At 49.7% G+C, this 23,879-nt stretch overlaps 1 protein-coding gene across 2 annotated transcripts in view; it reads left to right on the top strand.

Moving 5' to 3' along the window:
* Window positions 1-23,879, top strand: part of PHIP (PHIP subunit of CUL4-Ring ligase complex) — a 2,330,659-nt gene that overhangs the window by 2,106,420 nt on the left and 200,360 nt on the right. For both annotated transcript variants that reach the window (XM_086926531.1, XM_086926532.1), the window contains exon 38: window positions 758-1,023. In XM_086926531.1, coding sequence (XP_086782657.1) covers window positions 758-1,023 — 266 coding nt within the window. The remainder of the gene's footprint in view (window positions 1-757; window positions 1,024-23,879) is intronic.

Below are 23,879 nucleotides of genomic sequence, written 5' to 3'. Positions count from 1 at the left end.
ATATTGTTACACAAGTCGTAACTTGTGCGTTACACAGCAACATTAACATCAGTGCTTTCAATGGCTAGTCACTATTGTTTGGTCTCTGAAGGGAGGAAACAATTTAAGTTTGTGATGGCGGTTTTGCAATCCTTCATTTTGTGATACACTGTTCTTGTCCCTGAACCATCCTCCTGTTTGTTGGTTTGGGAATAGTTTAATCAAGGATGCAGGGAGAGCTTGTATCCATTAGAAGTACAAATTACTTACCTTTGGTGACATTATTTCTGATAGTTGCAAGACCTCCTCCAAATTCCTTTGCGACCTTCCATCCTCCACTCTTGGCTTTGCCCTCTAGGTCCTTGGTCACTGTAAGAGGTGTGGAAAAATTATGAGCCAGATATGAGTCACCAAAAGCCATGTCCTCTCTTTGTAGTGGGGACATGACATAGGTAACTTTGGAAAAGTCTCAAGTTTCAGTCTCACACCTGGGAATGAGGTTTAATCAGGGAGTCTGTTGAAGCTCCCTTATACATCAGAAAGAATGTTACCGGAAGTAGCATATTCATGTAAATACTGTGTTTGGATTACCTTCCAATTGGACTTTAGTCTAATGATCATCAGATTGCATAGAATTTAAGTCCACGTAGAGGAAATTGTAAACACTTATATTAATATTAATTCTATGTCATGACGATTATCAATATTTCTATTCTAATTTTGATATATGGTTTAACACAGTCGCCCTCACATATTATTTTTTTTGCTTTTATCATAGCCCTGAAAGGAAAAAACGTTTAATCAGACCTCATCCAAAGACAGAGAATCCTACATGTATGACATCTACTACTCAATGTCGTTCAGCAGCACAGAAAAGCATTGCTCCCCTGGTGAATGGAAAAGGAATGGATTCTACCCCTCTGTCCCGGAGAAGAAGGAACAGACCTCTGCCAGATACAGTTCTTTTAGAACAACCATCCACATCCTCTGGCTCAAAGCCTTTAAATTCAAAACTTACTACTACTGAAAAGGAAGGGAAATCTGGTAGGTAAAACAAAATAATTTAAGAAATAGCAGTTAACTTTTTTTTTTTTAAAGGTGATTTAATACTGCATCAGAATCAACTGCAGCAAACACAACTATAAACATTAGTTCATTTCAAGAAAACAGCTTTGCAATATGTGAAATGCATTGTCTTTTTTTAGATTTTTGGTAGTCCGTGTTTTGAGCAATAAAACTTCTAATGGCTATATTGTAAAGAGTCATATACTGTGCATACTTCACTGCCTCCTACCAGAACACGTAAGGAGATGTATTTGGATGATGGCAGTGTGTGAGGAAATGGGGAGTATTATATGGTGTGGTTGTGTGACCTCACTGTAGGAGAGTAGGGTCTGCAATCCTATGGTCACCCCAGATTTTTGCTATTTGCTTCACTGGTTTACGATCAATCAGCTGGGGCAAGGTGGTGTAATCACCCTTTGCTTTAGATATAGTATACCTATATCTAACCCTAAAATGGACACATATACTCCTATAAGTCACTCCTATGGCAGGCCTTAACAATCCTGGAGGCAGAGTGCTTGTAATTATGTGAGATGGTGCTCTAGCATGAGCTGAGCCTGTCTGCAGCTTTCGGGACCAAGTCCTTTAGCTGTTTCCATGATAACGCTTTACCATATACTCTTAAGTGCATTATAATCCTCGCGTTTATTGCTAACTTTGGCATAGCATTATCAAAACATGTCGAGTAAGGTGTCATACGAATTGGAATACTACCCCCTCGCCAGTTCTGGCGACGGGGGTAGCATTCCACCCTTTTAGAGGGACACGACATGTATGTAACTGAGAACCCCGGTTAAAGGTCACTCGAGCCTCAGCATCACAAAATGGATGCTGCCACCACAGACACGAGTCTGACCTCCTTCTGCTGGGAGTCCTTCCAGCGAGGGAGGCCTGGACAAAGGGTTTCCTGCCTTGGGAGGTGCTAGCACTACCCAGACAGGATTTTGTGTATTGAGGTAGGACAGGCTGAAAGGAATGAGACATGCCTGGGGCACACAATGTGTCAAACCAGTTGCTGGGGCACTCCAGCCCCAGCTCTGGCGCGAAACCGTACAAAGGATAGGGGGTGTAACCACCCCCCTTCCTGGTCCCACCCATAGGAGGGACCTAGTCACAGTACAGCCCCCTTTAGGAGAATAAAGGTAGGAATTGGTCCCATTCCAAATTAGATTAATCCTGATTTGAAACTACAAAGAAGAAACTCTGGACTTCGACGTTCTGCTCCACAGAAGACTGAAGAAATCTCCCTTGTGGCCAAGGAGTGACCACCCTGCACAAGCAGGCACCATCAAGCGTCCTAGCGGTTCACTTTGTCGTCCTTCCCGGCGGAACCAGACTTTAGAGCCCGACGAGACCCAGACTTCCAGACCTCTCTGACCTCTACCTACATCTGCAGCACAGCTGAGATCCTTGGGTGCGACGAGACAAGTGGGACCGGCCATCTTGAAGAAACTGCACTTTGCTTCCAGCATGACTTCAGAGGCATCCTCGAGAAAGTGCTTTGGGGATTGAGAAGCCCTAGCCCCGAGCAGTTCCTGCACAGAAGACCAGCCCTTCAGCATCCACGAGATCTGCGTGGGGTCCTTTTGCTTGATTGCTGCTCGACGCGTTGTCTGGTCACTTGCCGGCTGGCTAGTGGCCTCCTAGACGACGATCCAAGAAATCTACACCTCAGGTCTGGTTTCTCCAGATTGGCCCTTGCTTCCTTCCAAAAGAGAAGCACCCCGGACCCTCCTGGTCCGCACCAGACGCCATCTCCACTCACCGCGTTGGTTGCCTTTGCCAAGGCCTGTTGAATCCGGATCCGACACCGCCGACAGCGAGAGCCTGCGTAGGACAGCTCGTGCCTCCATCCTGGTCGTCGAAGACACCTCCTGGTCCACCTGGCTGCAGATTCAAGCGTCCACTCTTCACCTGATCTCGACGACAGCATCTGGTTCCTTCCTGGTTCCACTCCGGTCACTGGCTAGTGACTGTGAACATTGTCCCCTCTGCTTTCAGGTCTTCATCTTCCTCGATCCACCCTTGGATCGCTCTGGACATCTTCCTCCTGGTCGCCTGTAGCATCTTTCTTCAAGGCTCCATAGACTTCGACGCGGAAACCCGACACACTTTCACAACTATGCAACCGCAGCCCGTGGGTGAGGTAATGAGAGCATTTCGGTGCTCAAGGGTAGATTGACTCTCCTAGTGTCCAGGTATCCTGTCATTTTAGTCGTAACCAGTCAGAACTGTCCGTACTCACCTTTTTCGTAATTTGTAGTGTCCATTGACTTTGTCCCGCATCTCGCGTGTGAGTTCACACTCTGCACACGCGTTCTGTGGGCCTCCTGCTCCTTAACTAAGGTTAGGGTAGTGTAGCCCCAGCGATCCTACAGCCTCTGGACATCTTCATTTCCTCTATCGATTTCCTTATACCATTTACTTAGTATATGGTTTGTCGTTGCCTAGGGCACCATTGTAATTTGTGCAACTTATCGTATTTTTCTTAAGAGTCTTGTCAAGTGTAAGTGTATTACGTGGTGAGTGTGAGAAGTGGCCTGCTATATGATGCTCACTAGTTCTAGTGATCACCTTGTATATGTCCAAACAACCCTTATGGTGATTGGTTGTAAGTCAACCTTATAGACCAGCTATCCTAATGGTAGCATGGACAAAGCAGTCTTAGGCTAAACTCTTTTGGCATGGGAAGCCAGCTGTTTTACCACACATAACCCCCTGAATACCAAGTGAAAGGACACCACACAGGTTGTTATGAATATAAACAAGTATTTATTAACTAACATACACCTCTGAACTCTTTATGAGATCAGAGGGCTAAGCACATGACAATACTAAGAAGGAAATACGAGTTAGCACAATATTTACACGTGCGCCTTAGAGGCACGACAAACCATATACTGGAAACAATGGAATGCGAGGAAAGAAAGTACTGTAAGGAGATCCAGAGGCTGGAGGATCGCTGGGACTACGCTACAAACTAGGTAAGTAAGGAGCAGGAGGCCCACGGGACTCACGTGCAGAGTGGAAACTCTCACGCGGGATGCGTACCAACGTCTATGGGTGCTACAGTTTAAAGAGTTACGGATTCCGGACGAACCTGGCTGGATGGAGGAAAAACAGTGGACCTGGACACTAGGATAGTGAACACAGACTTCAGCACCTAGAAGCTTTAGTTACCTAACCCACAGGCTGCGGGTGCATAGGTCTGAAGTGGTGTCGGGTTTGCTGCGTTGATCCCGATGAAGCCTGAAACAAGTAGTTGCTGGCAGGCGGCCAGATGGAGGAGTCCGGTGGTTCCAAGGATGGAACTAGGAAGAAGAAGTCCTGAAAGGGAAGGGGACAGAGTCTCGGTCACTAGCCAGTGACGGTGCTGGAACCAGGTGGGAACCAGATGCTGTCGCCGCGTTCAGGTGGAAGAAGGGTCGCTTCTCTCTGTAGCTGCGCGGACCAGGAGCTGTTCTTCACGACCAGGCTGGAGGCACGAGCTGTCCCACGTAGTCTGCTGCTGGTAGCTGTGTTGGATCGTCGATCTGGTCAACAGGCCTTGGCAAGTGCAAGCCACGTGATGGAACAAAGATGGCGTCTGGTGCGGACCAGGAGGTTCCGGGGTGCTTCTCTTTTACAAGGAAGCAAGGGGCCGTCTGGGGGACCAGACCAGCAGTGGTGAAATCTTCGGGTCGTCGTCTCAGAGGTCACTAGCCAGCCGGCAAGTGACCAGACAACAGGAAAAGCAGTAACCAGGCGAAAGGGCCCCACGCAGATCACGTGGATGCTGGGGGGGCTGATCTTTGATGTAGGAGCTGCGTCGGTGTGGGGCTTCCCAGACCCCAGTGCACTCACTCGAGGATCCCTCGGCGTTCGTGCTGGAAGCGCTGTCCAGGTTTCTTCAAGATGGCCGTCTCCAAGTTGCTCGTCGCACCCACGGGTCCCAGCTGTGCTGTGGATGTGGGTAGAGGTCAGAGGAGTCTGGAGGTCCGGGTCTCGTCGAGCTGGGTCGTCGGGTTCCAGGAAGGAAGGACTTGCAGCAAACCGCACAGGAGCTTGATGGTGCCTGCAGAGCAGGATGGTCACTCCCTGACTGTAGGGGAGATTCTTCAGTCTTCTGATGATCAGGAGGGCGAAGGTCAAGAGTTCTTCGTGGAAGTTGTCAAGATTAATTTAATCTGGAATGGGACCAGCTATTACCTTTATTCAGCTAAAGGGGGCTGCACTACGACTAGGTCCCTCCTCTGGGTGGGACCAGGAAGGGGGGTGGTTACACCCCCTTTCCTTTGTCCGGTCTTGCACCAGCTCTGGGGCTGGAGTGCCCCAGGAACTGGTTTAGACCGGTGTGTGCACAGGAACACCTTGTGTGCCCCAGGCATGTCTCATTCCTTTCAGCCCTGTCCTAATACACAAAATACACAAAATACACAAAATCCTGTCTGGAGTGGTGCTAGCACCTCCCAAGGCAGGAAACCCTTTGTCTGAGCCTCCCAGCAGCAGGAGGTCAGACTTGTGTCTGTGGTGGCAGCATCCATTTTGTGATGCTGAGTCTCGAGTTGACTTAAACCGGGGTTCACAGTTACATACATGTTGTGTCCCTCTAGAAGGGTGGAATGCTACCCCCGTCGCCAGAATTGGCGAGGGGGTAGTATTCCAATTCGTATGACACCTTACTCGACATGTTTTGATAATGCTATACCAAAGTTAGCATTTGACCGCGAGGTTCATAATGCACTTAAGAGTATATGTTATAGCGTTATCATGGAATAGCTATTAGGACTTGGTTCCGCAAGCTGCAAACGGGCTCAGCTCATGCCAGAGCACCATCTCACATAATTCCAAGCACTCTGCCTTCAGGATTGATAAGGCCTGCCATAGGAGTGACTGATAGGAATATATGTGTCCTTTTTAGGGTTAGATATAGAGATACTATATCTAAAGCAAAGGGTGATTACACCACCTTGCCCCAGCTGTCGTGCAGCCAGTTGTGTCTGTTTAGATGGCCAGCCAGGGGTGGCATAATACATGCTTCAGCCCCTGGTAGGCCCTTGGTACACCTATGCCCTGGATACCTAAGGTATGCTGTACAGGGACTGATAAGGTGGCCCAGTACCAATTGGTAAATGAACCTAAGGTACATGGTTGTCAATTTAGAGAGAGAACAGCTAGGCTGTGGGTCTGATTAGCAGGCCCACAGCCAGGGAAAGTCGTAAACAAGTGGAGCAAAAAGCAAAAATCGGGGGTGACCATAGGATTGCAGACCCAACTCTCCTATAAGTGCATGCTGCGCACCATGCGCTCGAGTCGATGCAAGGCTGCAAGCCTGCTGGTGATCCACCAAAGCAGATCGGATCGAAGACGCCGTCGATCTCGAAGAAGGTCGGTTCGTCTCAGGTGCTTCCTTCAATTAAATACGGACTGCCCCCGACTGTTCGACCCAAAGCGTTCGAACCACAAAAGGGCGCCCAAGCGGCCAAGAAGGTGTCGGTACCTTCCAAGTCTCAATCCATTCCAGAGGAGGTTATGTTCCAGGCGCCCTCGTATGACAATCAGTCGAAGCTCTTCATCGACTCGGATTCTGGCAGGCTCACCATTCACAAGCGAAAAATCGCTCCAGAACATCCTTTAGAGTCATACAAGATCCCTCTCAAAAGTAAACTGGATTCGGCCACCTCACCTGTTCTCTTCGAACCTGTGGAGTCATATACACAGCACGATGCCGATTCTCCCACACGCAGCGATGAGGATGTGGGAGATGATTACAGTCATATGGGATTTATTTATCATGCTGACACAGATCAAGGGGAACCTCAACACTGGACTGACACTGTTGACCCTGACGATCCACAAACTACTCCTGATACTCAGTCTTATAATGTTAAAACCTCGCCTACTGAGGACACGGCGGTGTTTAACGCTTTAATTGAAAGGGCGGCCATTAACCATGATGTTGAAATGCACGCTGAACCAGTGGAGGAGGACTTTCTATTCGATACTTTCTCCACCACAGAAAGATCGGTAAAAACATTGCCTATGCTAAAGGGTGTCCTCAAACATGCTACTGACCTTTTCAAAGAGACCACAAGGGCAAGGGTTTTAAACCCAAGGATTGAAAGAAAATACAGGCCTGCGCCTGTGGACCCTACCTACATCAAGGGCCAGCTCCCATTGGACTCCCTAGTAGTGGCTAATGCTCGCAAAAGAGCAAACTCTCAAACTAGTGGTGATGCTCCTCCTCTGGACAAAGAATCCAAAATCTTGGAAGCTTCTGGCAAACGGGTGGCAGCTCAAGCGGCTAATATTTGGCAGATCTCAAATACACAGGCCCTATTAGCCAGATATGATAGGGCTCACTACGACACGTTAGGACAGCTGATGCAACACCTGCCTGATGTTTATAAGGAGGGAGCAGAAATGCTAATACAGGAAGGGAAGTTAATTTCAAATGCATCCATCAAGTGTGCACTCGATGCAGCAGACACGGCAGCTAGAGCCATCAACACTAGTGTAATGCTGAGACGTCATGCCAGTTAACCCTGACTTTCTTTTTGGTCCTGATGTAGACACAACCCTTGAAAAAATTAAAAAAATACACAGACCGCAAAATCCATGGGAGCTCTGCAGTCACAGCAGTTTAGGGGCAGTTCCTTTCGTCGCTCCGGTAACAGGGGAGCCTCTAGAGGTCAAGCATTGCAGCAAGCCCGATACAACAAGGGGAGCACGCAGACCACCTATAACAAGAATAACAGGGGTGGATATCGTGGAAACAGCACCAAAGGCAGAGGACGTGGAAATTACAATGCCAGATCCTCCGCCCCCAACAAACAGTGACGCCTTGTCACTGCCCCCAGACCATTTAACACCGGTCGGGGGAAGACTCCAGCAGTTCCTGCCGGTCTGGGAAGGCATTACCACAGACAGGTGGGTGAGACAACTTATCCAATACGGCTATTGTCTAGAACTACCCTCCACTCTCCCCAACATACCCCCAAGGCACCGTCCTATGTCCGCAGAGCACATGCACTTATTGCAGCAAGAAGTACTCTCCATGCTGCAAAAAGGGGCAATAGAACTCTTGCCTTTAGAAGAGCAGGGTACAGGGGTGTACTCTCTGTACTTCTTAATCCCAAAAAAGGACGGTTCCCTGCGGCCCATTCTAGACCTCAGACCCCTGAACCAGTACATCTTGTCAGAACATTTTCATATGTTAACTTTGCAGCAAGTCCTACCATTGCTCAGTCAGGGAGACTTCCTAGCAACCCTAGACCTGAAAGATGCATATTTCCACATTCCCATTCACCCAAGTCACAGGAAATATCTCGGGTTCACCGTCAACAATCAGCATTACCAGTTCAAGGTCCTGCCTTTCGGGGTCACCACTGCCCCCAGGGTGTTCACCAAGTGCTTAGCAACTGTGGCTGCGCACCTTCGGAGACAACACATCCATGTCTATCCCTAGCTGGAAGACTGGCTTGTCCAAGCAAAGTCAGCCCAGCAGTGTGCCAGCCACATGTCACGCACAATTCTCCTCCTACACAGTCTAGGATTTTCACTAAATTACCCTAAGTCGCACCTTCAGCCCGCTCATGTACAACAGTACCTAGGTGCAACAATAAACGCTCTAACAGCAACAGCGCAGCCAAACTCTGCCAGAGTCAACAGCATGCAGTTGCTGATTCAGAAATTCAGGCCCCAACACTCGCTCCCAGCGCAGATGTTCATGCAGCTGACCGGTATGATGGCCTCCAGCATCTTCATAGTCCCGCACGTGAGGCTACACATGCGTCCGCTCCAGGAGTGCTTGGCACGACAGTGGAACCAGGCTAATGGACATCTGAAAGACCTAGTGTTGGTGACCGGTCGTGCATACAACTCTCTGCATTGGTGGAACACACAAAACCTTTGCAGGGGACGACGGTTCCAAGAGCCTGTCCCACAAATAGTGCTGACAACGGACGCATCTCTCCAGGGCTGGGGAGCACATGTCCTCCATTATACCGTGCAGGGACTATGGACGATGCAGCAGCAAAAGATGCATATCAATCTGTTGGAGCGGATGTCAATCTTCATGGCACTAAAGGCATTCAAGTTGCATTTGAGCAACAAAGTCGTGCTGAACCGGACGGACAACATGACTGCCATGTATTACATCCAAAAGCAGGGAGGCACACACTCTCCGCAACTATCTCATCTAGCCCAGAGCATGTGGAAGTGGGCTATCCAGAGGAACATCTTCCTCATGGCAGAACATCTCCCAGGCAAAGACAACCAGATGGCGGACCTGCTCAGCAGGCAAAGCCATCAGATGCACGAGTGGGAGATACACCCCTCGGTGCTCCAACCATATTTCCAGCAGTGGGGTCATCCAGAGATAGACCTGTTCGCCACAAAGGAAAACACAAAATGCCAAACCTTCGCCGCCAGGTTCCCACACCCGCAGTCTCAGGGCAATGCGATATGGATGAACTGGTCAGGCAGATTTTGCGTACGTTTTTCCTCCAGCACCGCTCATACCGCTAGTGGCACGCAAACTGCGGCAGCACTCCATGACGCTCATCCTGGTTGCTCCAACGTGGGCAAGGCAGGTTCCTGGAACTTTCAGTGGTGCCTCACCAACGGCTGCGCCTCACGCCCAGTCTCCTCACTCAGAGCCATGGAGACATTCAGCACCCAGATCCGCAACAGTTGAGCCTTGCGATATGGCTCCTGAGGTCATAGAGTTCGGCTACCTCAACTTGCCCCCTGACTGTATAAATATCATCAAGGAGGCAAGGCGGCCTACAACTAGGGCGTGCTATGCAGCCAAATGGAAGCGATTTGTCATCTACTGTACCAATAATGACATTAATCCGCTAGATACATCCACGCAAAACATCATATGTTATTTGTTGCATCTATATAGATGCAATCTGGCATATAGTTCCATCAGGATACATTTGGCCGCCATGGCAGCTTATCTTCAAAACAGTCAGCATCTTTCCCTTTTCAGAGTTCCTGCCATTAAGGCTTTTTTGGAAGGACTCCAAAGAGTGATCCCTCCCAGACACCCTCCTTCACCTGTCTGGAATCTAAACATAGTTCTCACCAGGCTCATGGGGCCACCTTTGAACCTCTTCATTCTTGTGAGATACAGTTTCTTACATGGAAAGTGGCTTTTCTCATAGCCATCACATCGCTAAGAAGAGTTAGTGAGCTTCAAGCCCTAACAATTCAAGAGCCTTTCCTACAAATTCATGCTAATAGGGTAGTGCTACGTACCAGCCCTAAATTCATGCCTAAGGTGGTGTCGCAGTTCCACATTAATCAAACCATAGAACTGCCAGTTTTCTTTCCAAACCCTGATTCTGTGGCAGAACGAGCACTGCATACCTTAGATGTTAAAAGAGCTCTCCTGTTTACATAGACAGGACAAAAGACTTTAGAAAGACTACACAACTGTTTGTTGCCTTCTCTCCACAACACAAAGGCAACCCTATTTCCAAATCAGGTATAGCCAGATGGATTGTTAAGTGCATACAAATCTGTTATCAAAAAGCTAAACGCACATTAACAGTTCCCCCAAGAGCGCATTCCACACGCAAGCTAGGGGCATCCATGGCTTTCCTAGGTAACATTCCTCTAGAGGATATATGTAGAGCAGCCACATGTTCCACCATACATACATTTACAAAACACTACTGCATAGATGTACACTCCAAACAGCAAGCTGCTGTAGGACAGGCTGTTCTCAGAACTCTTTTTCAGACTGCTGCAGCTGGCACGGGCAACCACCGCTAAGGAGGTAACTGCTATTTATTCTATGCACAGATATGAATTCAGCAGCCCACATACCTCGAACGGAATATGCTACTTACCAGTATGCATCTGTTCTTGGCATGTAGGGCTGCTGACATTCATATCTCCCGCCTTCCTCCCCGGTGCCTGTCGCAGCTGTAGCACTCAGAATTATTCTCAGGCATGGTCATCACTTACTGTATCATACTCCATCTCTGCCACAATGGCGAAAAACAATCTGAGGATGGAGAGGATGCCCTTGTGCACTGTAGTACAGGGGAGGAGCCACCTATCTCGTGATACTTCGAAGACTCTTCCAGGACAACAATGTGCAATCATCCGGACCCAACACTAGGCGGCGATCTATGCACAGATATGAATGTCAGCAGCCCTACATGCCAAGAACAGATGCATACTGGTAAGTAGCATTTTCCTTTTATGGTTACTTGTTACCCATAGGGTGGAGGTTTTCTACCCTCAACTCCAATTGATTTTCATCAAACAACGACCTGTCTATCGTTCTATCCACCTGTAAATATACATGTCACTTATATGTGGGCGTACTAGATGGGTAATGCTCTTAATGTAACCTGTGTCAAAATGTTTGTTTCCCACTGCTCTGTAGTGCTTTACCCATATAGTACCAGTAGGACAACGCCTACACTCTAGTCACTGTAAAGAAATATTTATCCATTTTTGCACATCACCCTTGATAAAGTAATTTCATAAAATGTCAGGTAACAGTGTTAATTTTCCTAAAAAAGCTGAAACCATATTGAATAGGTCATTGTCATATATACAGATTGTAAGCTGTGTATTATTGAAAGCAAGTATTTAATGTGTTAATACATTTTACTTTTGATGGATACTTTAACCTGCAGATTCCTTCACCTGTTGAATATCACCAGAAGCCATAGCGACTCTGTAAACTTTTCCAACGCTCTCCCTTGCCAGTAGAGAGCACTGGCTCACTTTCAGTGCCAAAAACACCACCTAGGGGGCAGCAACATCCAGACCCAGCCTTGCCACCCTGACATCAGTTCTCCTTTTTCCACATTCTTCGAAACTGACCTAGAGCTCATCGCTCCTTCGAGCACTTTGGATGTTGCCCTCCAAGAAAGTCGGGATTCAAGACCTTTCAGGATTGTAACAGGAAGATGTACAGTTCGAGGCATATGAGCAGGCAGATTACACACTGTGCATAGATCGCCACCTAGTGTTGGGCCTGGATGTTTGCAGTTTGTTTTTGTCCTGAGAAGTTCTTTGAAAGTCACAAGATAGGTGACTCCTCCTTTGGACCACATTGCGCATGGACATTGGCTCCATCCTCAGATTGTTTTTTCCGCCATCGGGCTCGGATGTGTTTCTTGTGCTCCGGTTTGGAACCGATTTTCCTTCGGCGCACAATCCTCACCCAGTTCGACGGTATTGTTTCAATTGCGGTCCCCATTGACGCGACTGTAGGAGAGTGGGGTCTGCAGTCCTATGGTCACCCCCGATTTTTGCTTTTTGCTTCACTGGTTTACGACTTTCCCTGGCTGTGGGCCTGCTAATCAGACCCACAGCCTAGCTGTCTCTCTCTAAATTGACAACCATGTACTTTAGGTGCATATCTAATTGGATACTGAGTCACCTTATCAGTCCCTGTACAGTGTACCTTAGGTACCCAGGGCATAGGTGCACTCAGAGCCCACAGCATGTATTATGCCACCCCTGACTGGCCATCCAAATCTGACACAACTGGCTGATCAATCAGCTGGGGCAAGGTGGTGTAATCACCCTTTGCTTTAGATATAGTATCCCTATATCTAACCCTAAAATGGACACATATCCTCCTATCAGTCACTCCTATGGCAGGCGTTGTCAATCCTGAAGGCAGAGTGCTTGGAATTATGTGAGATGGTGCTCTAGCATGAGCTGAGCCTGTCTGCAGCTTTCAGAAACAAGTCCTTTAGCTGTTTCCATGCTAACGCTATACCATATACTCTTAAGTGCATTATAATCCTCGCGTTATTGCCAACTTTGGTATAGCATTATCAAAACATGTCGAGTAAGGTGTCATACGAATTGAAATACTACCCCCTCGCCAGTTCTGGCGACGGGGGTAGCATTCCACCCTTCTAGTGGGACACGACATGTATGTAACTGTGAACCCCGGTTAAAGTTAACTCGAGCCTCAGCATCACAAAATGGATTCTGCCACCACAGACACCAGTCTGACCTCCTGCTGCTGGGAGTCCTTCCAGCGAGGGAGGCCTGGACAAAGGGTTTCCTACCTTGGGAGGTGCTAGCACCACCCCAGACAGGATTTTGTGTATTAAGTAGGACAGGGCTGAAAGGAATGAGACATGCCTGGGGTACACAAGGTGTCCCTGCGCATACACCGGTCTAAACCAGTTCATGGGGCTCTCCAGCCCCAGCTCTGGCACAAGACCGGACAAAGGATAGGGGGTGTAACCACCCCCCTTCCTGGTCCCACCCAGAGGAGGGACCTAGTCGTAGTACAGCCCCCTTTAGCCGGATAAAGGTAGGAGCTGGTCCCATTCCAAATTATATTATCCTGAACAACTTTACAAGCAGAAACTCTGGACTTCGACGTTCTGCTTCACAGAAGACTGAAGAAATCTCCCTTGTGGGCAAGGAGTGTCCACCCTGCACAAGCAGGCACCATCAGCGTCTAGCAGCTTCCCTTTGTCATCTTCCCTCGAGGATCCAGACTTCAGAGCCCGATGAGACCCGGATTCCCAGACCTCTCCGACCTCTACCTACATCTGCAGCACAGCTGAGATCCGTGGGTGTGACGAGGCACGTGGGACCGGCCATCTTGAAAGAAGCAGCACTTTGCTCCAGCACGACTTCTGAGGTAACCTCGTCCAAGTGCTTTGGGGATTGAGAAGCCCCAACCCCGAGCAGCTCCTGCACTGAAGACCAGCCCTCCAGAATCCACGAGATCTGCGTGGGGCCCTTCTGCCTATTTGCTGCTCGACGCGATGTCTGGTCACTTGCCGGCTGGCTAGTGACCTTCTAGACGACGAACCTTGAAATCTTCCCTGGTGGTCTGGTTGCTCCAGACTGGCCCTTGCTCCCTTCCAAAAGAGGAGCACCCCGGACCCTCCTGGTCCACTCCAGATTCCGTTTCCACTCACCGCGTGGGTTGCCTTTGCCAAGGCCTGGTGACTCCAAACCTGGATCCGACACCGCCGACAGCGAGAGCCTGCGTGGGACAGCTCGTGCCTCCATCCTGGTCGTCAAAGACACCACCTGGTCCACGTGGCTGCAGAGACAAGCGTCCACCCTCACCTGATCTCGACAACGACATCTGGTTCCACTCCTGATTCCACTCCAGTCACTGGCTAGTGACTTTGAACATTGTCCCCTCTGCTTTCAGGTTCTCCTCTTCACTGATCCACCCTTGAATCCCACTGGACATCTTCCTCCTGATCGCCTGCAGCATCTTTTCTTCCAGGCTCCATAGACTCCAACGCCGGTACCCGACACGACTTCGCACCTATGCACCCGCAGCCTGTGGGTGAGGTAACAAGAGCATTTTGGTGCTCAAGGGTAGCTTGACTCTCCTAGTATCCAGTTCCACAGTCGTTTTTGTCTTACCTAGTCAGGATTGTCCATACTCACCTTTTTCTTGAACTGTACTGTCCATAGACACTGTTACGCATCTCGCTAGTGAGTTCACACTCTGCACACGCATTCCGTGGGCCTCTTGTACTTACCTAGAGTTAGTGTAGCGTGGTCCCAGCGATCCTACAGCCTCTGGACAGCTCCATTCCTTTTATCGACTTTCACATTCCACTTACTTAGTATGTGGTTTGTCGTGCCCCTAGGGCCCCATTGTAATTTGTGCAACTTAAACGTATTTTTCCTAAGAGATTGTCATGTGCTTAGCCCTCTGATCTCATAAAGAGTTCAGAGGTGTATGTTAGTTTTTTTTTTTAAAACCTTTATTTTTGGTGCAGATAATGATAGCAGATAACAGTTGCGTCAACAGTCACAGGAGACCAACCACATTACGTCATAGTACATTTTTCTGTATACACGGCCCATCAGCCCACAACCCGAGGGCCGGGCGGCGGTATCTGGTAGCATAGAAGCCAGGTGCTGAACCCAGCCCTGCGACTGCACGGCAGGATATTCTGATCTGCTTTTTCTTTCGAGCATCTTCAATACAGTTTACCCCCCAACTCCCCAAAGGCACCCCTCCCGAGGTGTATGTTAGTTAATAAATATATTGTTTATTTTCATAACAACCTGTGTGGTGTCCTTTCACTTGGTATTCAAGGGGTTATATGTGGTAAAACAGCCGGCTTCACATGCCAAAAGAGTTTAGCCTAAGACTGCTTTGTCCACGCTACCATTAGGATAGCTGGTCTATAAGGTTGACTTATAACCAATCACCATAAGGGTTGTTTGGACTTATACAAGGTGATCACTAGAACTAGTGATTCAAAAAAGGGGGTGGTGATGGACAGAGTATCTGAATTAAACAGAACACTCGTACCCAGTCAACAGATCAGGGCTTGATCCATCACCGTTTTTTAGCTCACTGAACCATCCCAGCTCAGAACCTGGCTACATGCAAATTAGTCTGTCCCTGTCCCAGTGCATCATGGGAACAGGGCAGACCAAACTACCAAGCCAATTCTTTTACTGGAAAGGAAACAAGCTTCCGGGGACCGGTTTCTGGCATTACAGCCGTCTTCGGCCCGGCTTGCACGGCCACGAGCGAGGCCACGCCCCTTTTTAGGCCACGCCCACTCTCCGCGCATATAAACACTCGCTGATTACAAGCGACGTGTTTAGACAGACTACCTCCTGAGGCGGAAAGCCGGGAGCTTTACTTGCACACTCTTGCTCATTTTTAAAAATAACTTGATTGTTAATAATAATTTGCTGTTTTAACTCACCAGCCATTATGAGCACTTTGAGAGCACTGCTCCACTCTGACTAGGCGCGCACAGCGGACCTTAGCGCTGCCGCGCTGCCTACTACAATTGCCATTCCCGGCCACGAGCGAGGCCACGCCCCTTTTTAGGCCACTCCCACTCTCCGCGCATATAAACATTTGCTGATTACAAGCGACGTGTTTAGACAGACTACCTCCTGAGGCGGAAAGCCGGGAGCTTTACTTATACACTCTTGCTCATTTTTAAAAATAACTTGATTGTTACTAATGATTTGCTGTTTTAACTTACCAGCTATTGTGAGCACTTTGAGAGCACTGCTCCACTCTGACTAGGCGCGCACAGCGGACCTTCGCGCTGCGTACTACAATCGCCATTCCCGGCCACGAGCGAGGCCTCGCCCCTTTTTAGGCCACGCCTTCCCATTTCTCACCGCCCGGCATAAATATGTGTATTCACCGGAAGCGCAGCGGACGTGCGCAGCGGGAGCGCCATCTGCGCGCCGATGACGCGCCTAAGGCAAGCCCGTCTGCGCCCGTCCGCGCCAGGACGGGCCTTAGGGCTCGGCATCCTGAAACTTTCATCGCATACTCAGCCCAATCCCTTAGGGACTTACAATATTCCGCCTCCACGCCCTCGCGTCCCGACCAACCTCATCTAGGCGGACACTCACCCTTAGTCACACCTACTGGGAACTCTACGTCGATCAGGGTATTATACCTAAACACCCGTTCGCTGGTGAAACACGCCGAGGACATCTTTATCTTGCTGTCCAACTTCGACCCTGATATGCTCCTGCTCACAGAAACTTGGCTAACTCATAGTCCCTTCCAGATATACTGGCAGCCCTCCCCCCTGATTACTACATTCTCCACGCCGACCGCCCTGATGACCGGCCTGGGGGTGGGGTGGCAGCCATTATATTTAAACGCCTGCCTTCTATCTCCTCTAACTCCCTTACCCTACCTGAGGTTGAGAACCTACTCTTCAGTGTACAAACCGACATCGGCCCCCTTACCCTTCTCCTCCTATACCGACCTCCTTACTCCATGCCCTCTTTTCCCTCCACTCTGAGTGAACAACTGTCCACCCTGTTAACAGTGCACTCCGGCTTCGCCATCTTTGGTGATCTAAACTATTGGTTTAACGACACCAACGCTGGCTCTCACGCCACTGAGCTTTTCGAAACTCTTGAAAACATGAACCTTACCCAGCATGTCTCTCAACCCACCCATATCAAGGGACATATTCTGGACCAGATCTGGTCCTGTAACCTGGCCTTGTCCTTACCGGACATTCTTCCCTGTGCCTGGTCTGACCACCACTTGGTGGACACCACCATCACAGTCGCCGGCCAGATCCTCACCCCTCTAATGGCCAGGGGCCAGTCACGGAAATGGAATACTTACGATGCCCAGGGCTTTCTCACCGCCCTCGCTGACTCCTGCCCAGGCTCTCACCCCTCCAGCGACATCGACAAACTAGAACAAGACATAGGCTCCTGGTTAGAGTCAGCCAGCGACCAGTTCGCTCCCCTAGTTACTTTTCCTCGTACTAGGCATCGGAACTCCCACAGGTGGTTCTCAGACGACCTCAAGGCTCTTAAACTAAAAACGCGCCAGTCAGAACGCACCTGGAGACGTGACTATTCCGATCAGCCAGACAGACCTATCTGGCCACACGTAATGACTATAAATCTGCCATTAGGTCAGCCAAAACGGAACACTTCTCCCATAGGATCGCATCGGCAGCAGACAAATTCAAGGAGGTGTTCAGAGTCCTGAACGAGCTAACCACAGACTGTAGGAGAGTAGGGTCTGCAATCCTATGATCACCCAGATTTTTTGCTTTTGTTTCACTGGTTTACGACTTTCTCTGGCTGTGGGCCTGCTAATCAGACCCACAGCCTTGCTGTTCTCTCACTAAATTGACACGTGTACCTTAGGTGCATTATCCAATTGGTACTGGGCCACCTTATCAGACCCTGTAACTCAGTGCATAGGTGTACCCAGGGCCTACCAGGGGCTGAAGCATGTATTATGCCACCCCTGGATGGCCATCTAAATCTGACACAACTGGCTGCACGACAGCTGGGGCAAGGTGGCGTAATCACCCTTTGCTTTAGATATAGTATACCTATATCTAACCCTAAAAATGGACACTCAGATTCCTATCAGTCACTCCTATGGCAGGCCTTGACAATCCTGAAGGCAGAGTGCTTGGAATCGTGTGAGATGGTGCTCTGGCATGAGCTGAGCCCGTTTGCAGCTTGCGGAACCAAGTCCTAATAGCTGTTCCATGATAACGCATACCATATACTCTTAAGTGCATTATAATCCTCGCGGTTAAATGCTATCTCTGGTATCGCTTTATAAAAACATGTCGAGTAAGGTGTCATACGAATTGGAATACTAACCCCTCGCCAGTTCTGGCGACGGGGTTAGCATTCCACCCTTCTAGAGGGACACGACATGTATGTAACTGTGAACCCCGGTTAAAGTTAACTCAAGCCTCAGCATCACAAAATGGATGCTGCCACCACAGACACGAGTCTGACCCCCTGCAGCTGGGAGTCCTTCCAGCGAGGGGAGCTTGGACAAAGTGTTTCCTGTCAGGGGCGGTGCTAGCACCATCCCAGACAGGGTTTTGTGTATCCTGGGTAGGCAGGGCTTTACAGGAAGGTGACTGCAAGTGGCACCCCGGTGCTCACTACGCATCTGCCGGCTAGAACCAGTTCCAGGGGCACACCAGCCCCTGGCCTGGGGAAAGTCCGACATGGGAGAGGGGTGTAACCACCCCCCTTCCTGGTCCCACCCCTAGGGCAGGACCTAGTCGCGTACCCACCCCTTTCTTTAGGATAAAGACAGGAGCGGGGACCCTTCCAAATTAGATCATCTTTGAATCAAGAAACTACTTTCTACGAAAGGAACTCTCGACTCTTCTCAAGATTTCTCCCTTGCGGCTAAGGAGTAGTCACCCTGCATCCGCAGGCACCATCTAAGAACACTGCGGTTTGCTGCACGTCCTTCCTCCGGAATCCGACTGACCAGCTCGACGAGACCCGGCTTCCCTGGCACCTCTGACCTCTACCTACCTCTACAGCTAAGCTGAGAACCGTAGGTGCGACGAGACCTCGAGGTACCGGCCATCATCAGAACTGCACAACTTCTGTCCAGCACGACCGCCGAGGGATCCTCTGGTGAGTGCTTTGGGGTCCGAGAAGCCCCGACCCTGAGCAGCTCCAGCACCGAAGACCAGCCCCCCAGCATCCACGAGATCTGCGTGGGGCCCTTCTGCTTTTTGGCTGCTCACCGCGTTGTCTTGCTACTAGCCCGCTGGCTTGTGGCCTTCCCGACGACGACCAACGACGACAACACTGCTGGTCTGGTTGCTCCAGACTGGCCCTTGCTCCCTTCCAAAAGAGGAGCACCCCGGACCCTCCTGGTCCACTCCAGACGCCATTTTAGGTCCACCGCGTGGGCTTGAATTTGCCAAGACTTGTTGCCCTAATCCTGGGTCCAGCGACGTCGACAGCATCAACCATCGTGGGACAGCTCGCACCTCCATCCTGGTCGCCGACAACGCCTCCTGGTCCGTGAGACTGCAGAGCCCAGCGTCGCCCACTCACCTGGTCGAGGTGACTACCATCCGGTGCCATCCTGGTGCCCATCTGATCACTGGCTAGTGATTAAGAACTTGGTCCGCTCTGCTTTCAGGTGTCATCCATCTTCGATCCAGGCTTGGATCACTTCGGACAATCTTCACTGGTCGCCTGCCAGCAACTCTTTCTTCAGGCTCCTGGTTCGTCAACGAGGATTCCCGACTTCTTTTCAGACCTATGCAGCCGCAGCCCCTGGGCTAGGTAACTTCGGCATTTCGGTGCCCCAGCATAGCCTCACTATCCAAGGGTCCAGATCCACCTTCGTTTTCAACCTACCTTATCGGGTTCGCCCGAGAACACTAACTTTGCTTTTACTAGCTCCCATAGACTTTGTCTCGCATCCCGCGTGAGAGTGCACACTCTGCACCCGAGTCCCCTAGGCCTCCTACTAGTAATCTGAAGGTTCAGTAACGTAGTCCTAGCGATTCCAAAGCCTATTAGTCCAGTACTTACCTGCTAGTAATTTCGCATTCCACTTCCATAGTATATGGTTTTCCGTGCCCCTCGGGCATTTGTGTAAATTGTGCAACTTAAAGTATTTTCGTAAGAGTTTTGTTGTGTGCTTAGTACCCTGTCCTCATAAAGAGTACAGGGCTGTTGTGATCTAAATAAATATACTGTTTATTTTCATAACACTTGTGTGGTGTCCTTTCACTTGGTGTTCAATGGGTGTATATGTGATGGTATAACAGCTGGCTTAACACGCCCTCTAGAGTTTCGCCCGAAGACTGCTCTTGTCCATGCTACTAGGATAGCTGGTCTATCGGTTGACCTACAACCAATCATCATAAGGGTTGTTTGGACTGATACATAGTGATCACTAGAATAGTGAACACTGAATATCAGGCCAACTTCTCACACAGACGATAGAACCCTCCCAGCTCAGACTCCTACTCAGGACGCCTGTGACACCCTGAACTCTTTCTTTCTGGATAAAGTCATAAAAATCAAAGAATCTATTCCTCCCCCTTCCCAGTCCTCCCCCCTGGATCTTTCCTCTCATAACATTTTGACTATCACCACCTTTCCCGCTCTGGATACTACCTCCCTAGCGGAACTTGCCATCCGTGTGAAATCTGGCTCCCCCAATGACTGTTGTCCACCCTCTGTCTTGCAGAGCATTTGCCTTAATCTGCCAGACTGCATCTTACATCTACTCAACAGATCGCTCAGCAGTGGCTATTTTCCCACATCCTTCAAGGAGGCCATTCTAGTCCCCCTCCTTAAGAAACCAGGTGCCGACCCTGCGTAGCCATCGAATTATCGCCCCATCTCCCTCCTCCCCTACTTCTCTAAAATCTTAGAAGCCCATGTCACCCGCTGCCTGTCAAACTTCATTGAATCCTCCCGCCATCTTGAGCCTAATCAGGCTGGATTCCGACCTGCCCACTCTACAGAGGCTGTCATTCTGGCAGTCCTTGATACACTTAGGAGCAATGCGGACGCTGGGAGCCCTCAATCCCTCGTCCTGCTGGATTTGTCTGCCGCGTTCGACACAGTGGACGATAACATCCTTCTCCACCGTGTCCAGCAGGCTGGCATCCAGGGCTCTGCTCTCGAGTGGGTTAGGTCCTTCCTCACTGGAAGAACACAGGCGGTCCGCCTGGGCCCCTACACGGCCAAAAAATCCCCCACGTCCTGCGGAGTCCCTCAGGGCTCCTCCCTTTCTCCGCTTCTATTTAATGTATACCTCCGTCCATTGATTCAATCCCTTCTCAAATGGGACATCACAGTTTATAATTACGCCGATGACTTACAACTCATTTTTTCACTTAACTCCCCACTGGCTATCAACACGTTCCACGCAGTTATGATTCACATCCAACTCTGGATGGATCAGAATCAATTAAAACTGAACCCCGGCAAAACCGAGCTCCTTCTCCCTAGCCTCAGCCACGCCCACTGAGGCCCCCAGTTATGGCCCTCGGAGCTTGGCTCCCACCCCACCCCCCCACCCCAGCTAAAACTATAAAAAGTCTGGGCGTAATCATCGACGTTGAACTTTCCCTCAAAGCCCAAGTTGGAGCGGTAATCTCATCATGCATGTTCCAACTTCGGAGGATTCGTAAAGTCCGTCACCTTCTCCCCCCCCATGGCACTTACCCAAACTGTCACCTCACTCGTGCTCTCCCGTCTTGATTTCTCCAACTCCATTTATCACGGTCTCCCGCAATTTCTGTTAAACCGTCTCCAAGTCGTCCAAAATCAGGCTGCTCGCCTGATCCCTGGAACCCCTAGATGGCAATCTGCCAAGCCTCTACTTCATAGCCTCCATTGGCTCCCAATTGGCCAAAGGGCTGCTTTCAAGGTGGCATGTCTCACCTTCAAAGCTCTTCACTGTTCCAGCCCTGGGTTCCTCAAATCCCTTATCCGTCCCTACCGCCCTATACGCAACCTCCGATCAGCCCATTGTGACTTGTTAGCCACCCCAAGAAACAAAACTAAGAAATGTGGCGGTCGCCGTTTTTCCTACCTAGCTCCTACTCTCTGGAACCTTAATCCCCTAGCTATCAAATCCTCTTCCCCTCTCCTTTCTTTTAGAAAACAATTAAAAACCCATCTCTTCCCATCCTCAAGCTAGGTTCCTCTACCTCCCGTGTTTCGTCCTCTCCTACTCTGTCTATCAGCGCCAGGAAGCTTCGGCGTCAGCGCGCTTTACAAATGGCACCTAACATAACATAACATAACTTGCTTGAATCCTGATGGTGCAGTGAGCAAGGGACTCACATCTGAGCATACCCTTCCACGCTTGTGGTGGACAAAACTATTCAAAAAAGGGGGTGGTGATGGACAGAGTATCTGAATTAAACAGAACACTCGTACCCAGTCAACAGATCAGGGCTTGATCCATCACTGTTTTTTAGCTCACTGCACCATCCCAGCTCAGAACCTGGCTACATGCAAATTAGTCTGTCCCTGGCCCAGTGCGTCATGGGAACAGGGCAGACCAAACTACCAAGCCAATTCTTTTACTGGAAAGGAAACAAGCTTCCAGGGACCAGTTTCTGGCATTACAGCCGTCTTCGGCCCGGCTTGCTAGAATCCTGATGGTGCAGTGAGCAAGGGACTCACATCTGAGCATACCCTTCCACGTTTGTGGTGGACAAAACGATTCAAAAAAGGGGGTGGTGATGGACAGAGTATCTGAATTGAACAGAACACTCGTACCCAGTCAAAAGATCAGGGCTTGATCCATCACCGTTTTTTAGCTCACTGCACCATCCCAGCTCAGAACCCTGCTACATGCAAATTAGTCTGTCCCTGGCCCAGTACGTCATGGGAACAGGGCAGACCAAACTACCAAGCCAATTCTTTTACTGGAAAGGAAACAAGCTTCCGGGGACCGATTTCTGGCATTACAGCCGTCTTCGGCCCGGCTTGCTTGAATCCTGATGGTGCAGATCAAAGGGCACTTTAGCAGAATTTAGGACATTCTCTGATTCTTCAGACAGCTCCCTTACCAGCTTCTCCCCTGAGGTTAACAGTACTCCTTTACCCCTTCTTTTGCGGGAAGCACCAGCCCTCTCCAAGCTCATTGCTGCGCTTTTACCTTTATGGTTCTTGTCAGCCTCTGCAGCATTCATGCATTCACGAGGTAAATTTGCAGCTTTCAATTCACATCCCCCACTCTTGCCTTTTACCTTATGGACGCTGTTTCTGCGGACTACATCCTCCTCCTCCTCCTCCTCCTCCTCGTGCGAAACACTTACGTGTGACCTGGTGAAGGAATCAGTTGCAGAAATGCACTGTGTAATGCTTGGAACAAGCGCGTCCTTACTGCCTTGATTGGTGAGGCTTGGAAATGAATCGCCACGGAGGCTCCGTAACCGCCTGTTCCTGCGGAGCTCCAGGGCGGCCTGACTCCAGTGCAGCAGCCCAGGTGTGCACTGCTCACTCGTAGGGGTCGAAGGGCGTTTTCCACTACCGGTCGCGAAACCGCCGGTCTCAGAACTCCTTTCACCAATGCCGCGGTGCTCGCCTTCTCCTTCGCTGATACACATCGGAGCGTGTGCAGACCGTCGTCCGTAAGTAACTGCAGTGAAATGCAGATAAATGTACTGACAAATTGCTCGAAGTACCTCTTTTTAGCTTGATGTAGTTGTTTTAGCTGTTCGTGAAGGAGCTAATGATTCATGTTTAGCGAGCTATGTGGAGTAAGCTACGGCACTTGAAACGGGAACGGAGTGGAGCACTGCAGCAGTCAGCCGACTGCAGCCATGTTTCTGATCAACGGGGGCCTTACCTCCCCATTTAGAGTAACCAGAGGAACCCGACAGGGCTGTCCCCTGTCTCCCCTCCTTTTCGATTTGTATATAGAGCCCTTTGCACAAACACTAAGAGACAGCGCCCTTTTTAAACCTTTTATCTTTGGTGATTGGGAAAAAAAAGTGGCACTTTATTCTGATGATATAATGATTTTCACGACAGATATTAATGCAGCATATCCAGAGGTCATAGATTTAGCTCTCAAATTTGGCAAAATCTCAGGATACGAG

This window comes from Lissotriton vulgaris, chromosome 6, assembly GCF_964263255.1.
Source record: "Lissotriton vulgaris chromosome 6, aLisVul1.2, whole genome shotgun sequence".
Classification (NCBI taxonomy): Eukaryota; Metazoa; Chordata; class Amphibia; order Caudata; family Salamandridae; genus Lissotriton; species Lissotriton vulgaris.
This window is presented reverse-complemented; position numbering and strand designations above follow the sequence as displayed.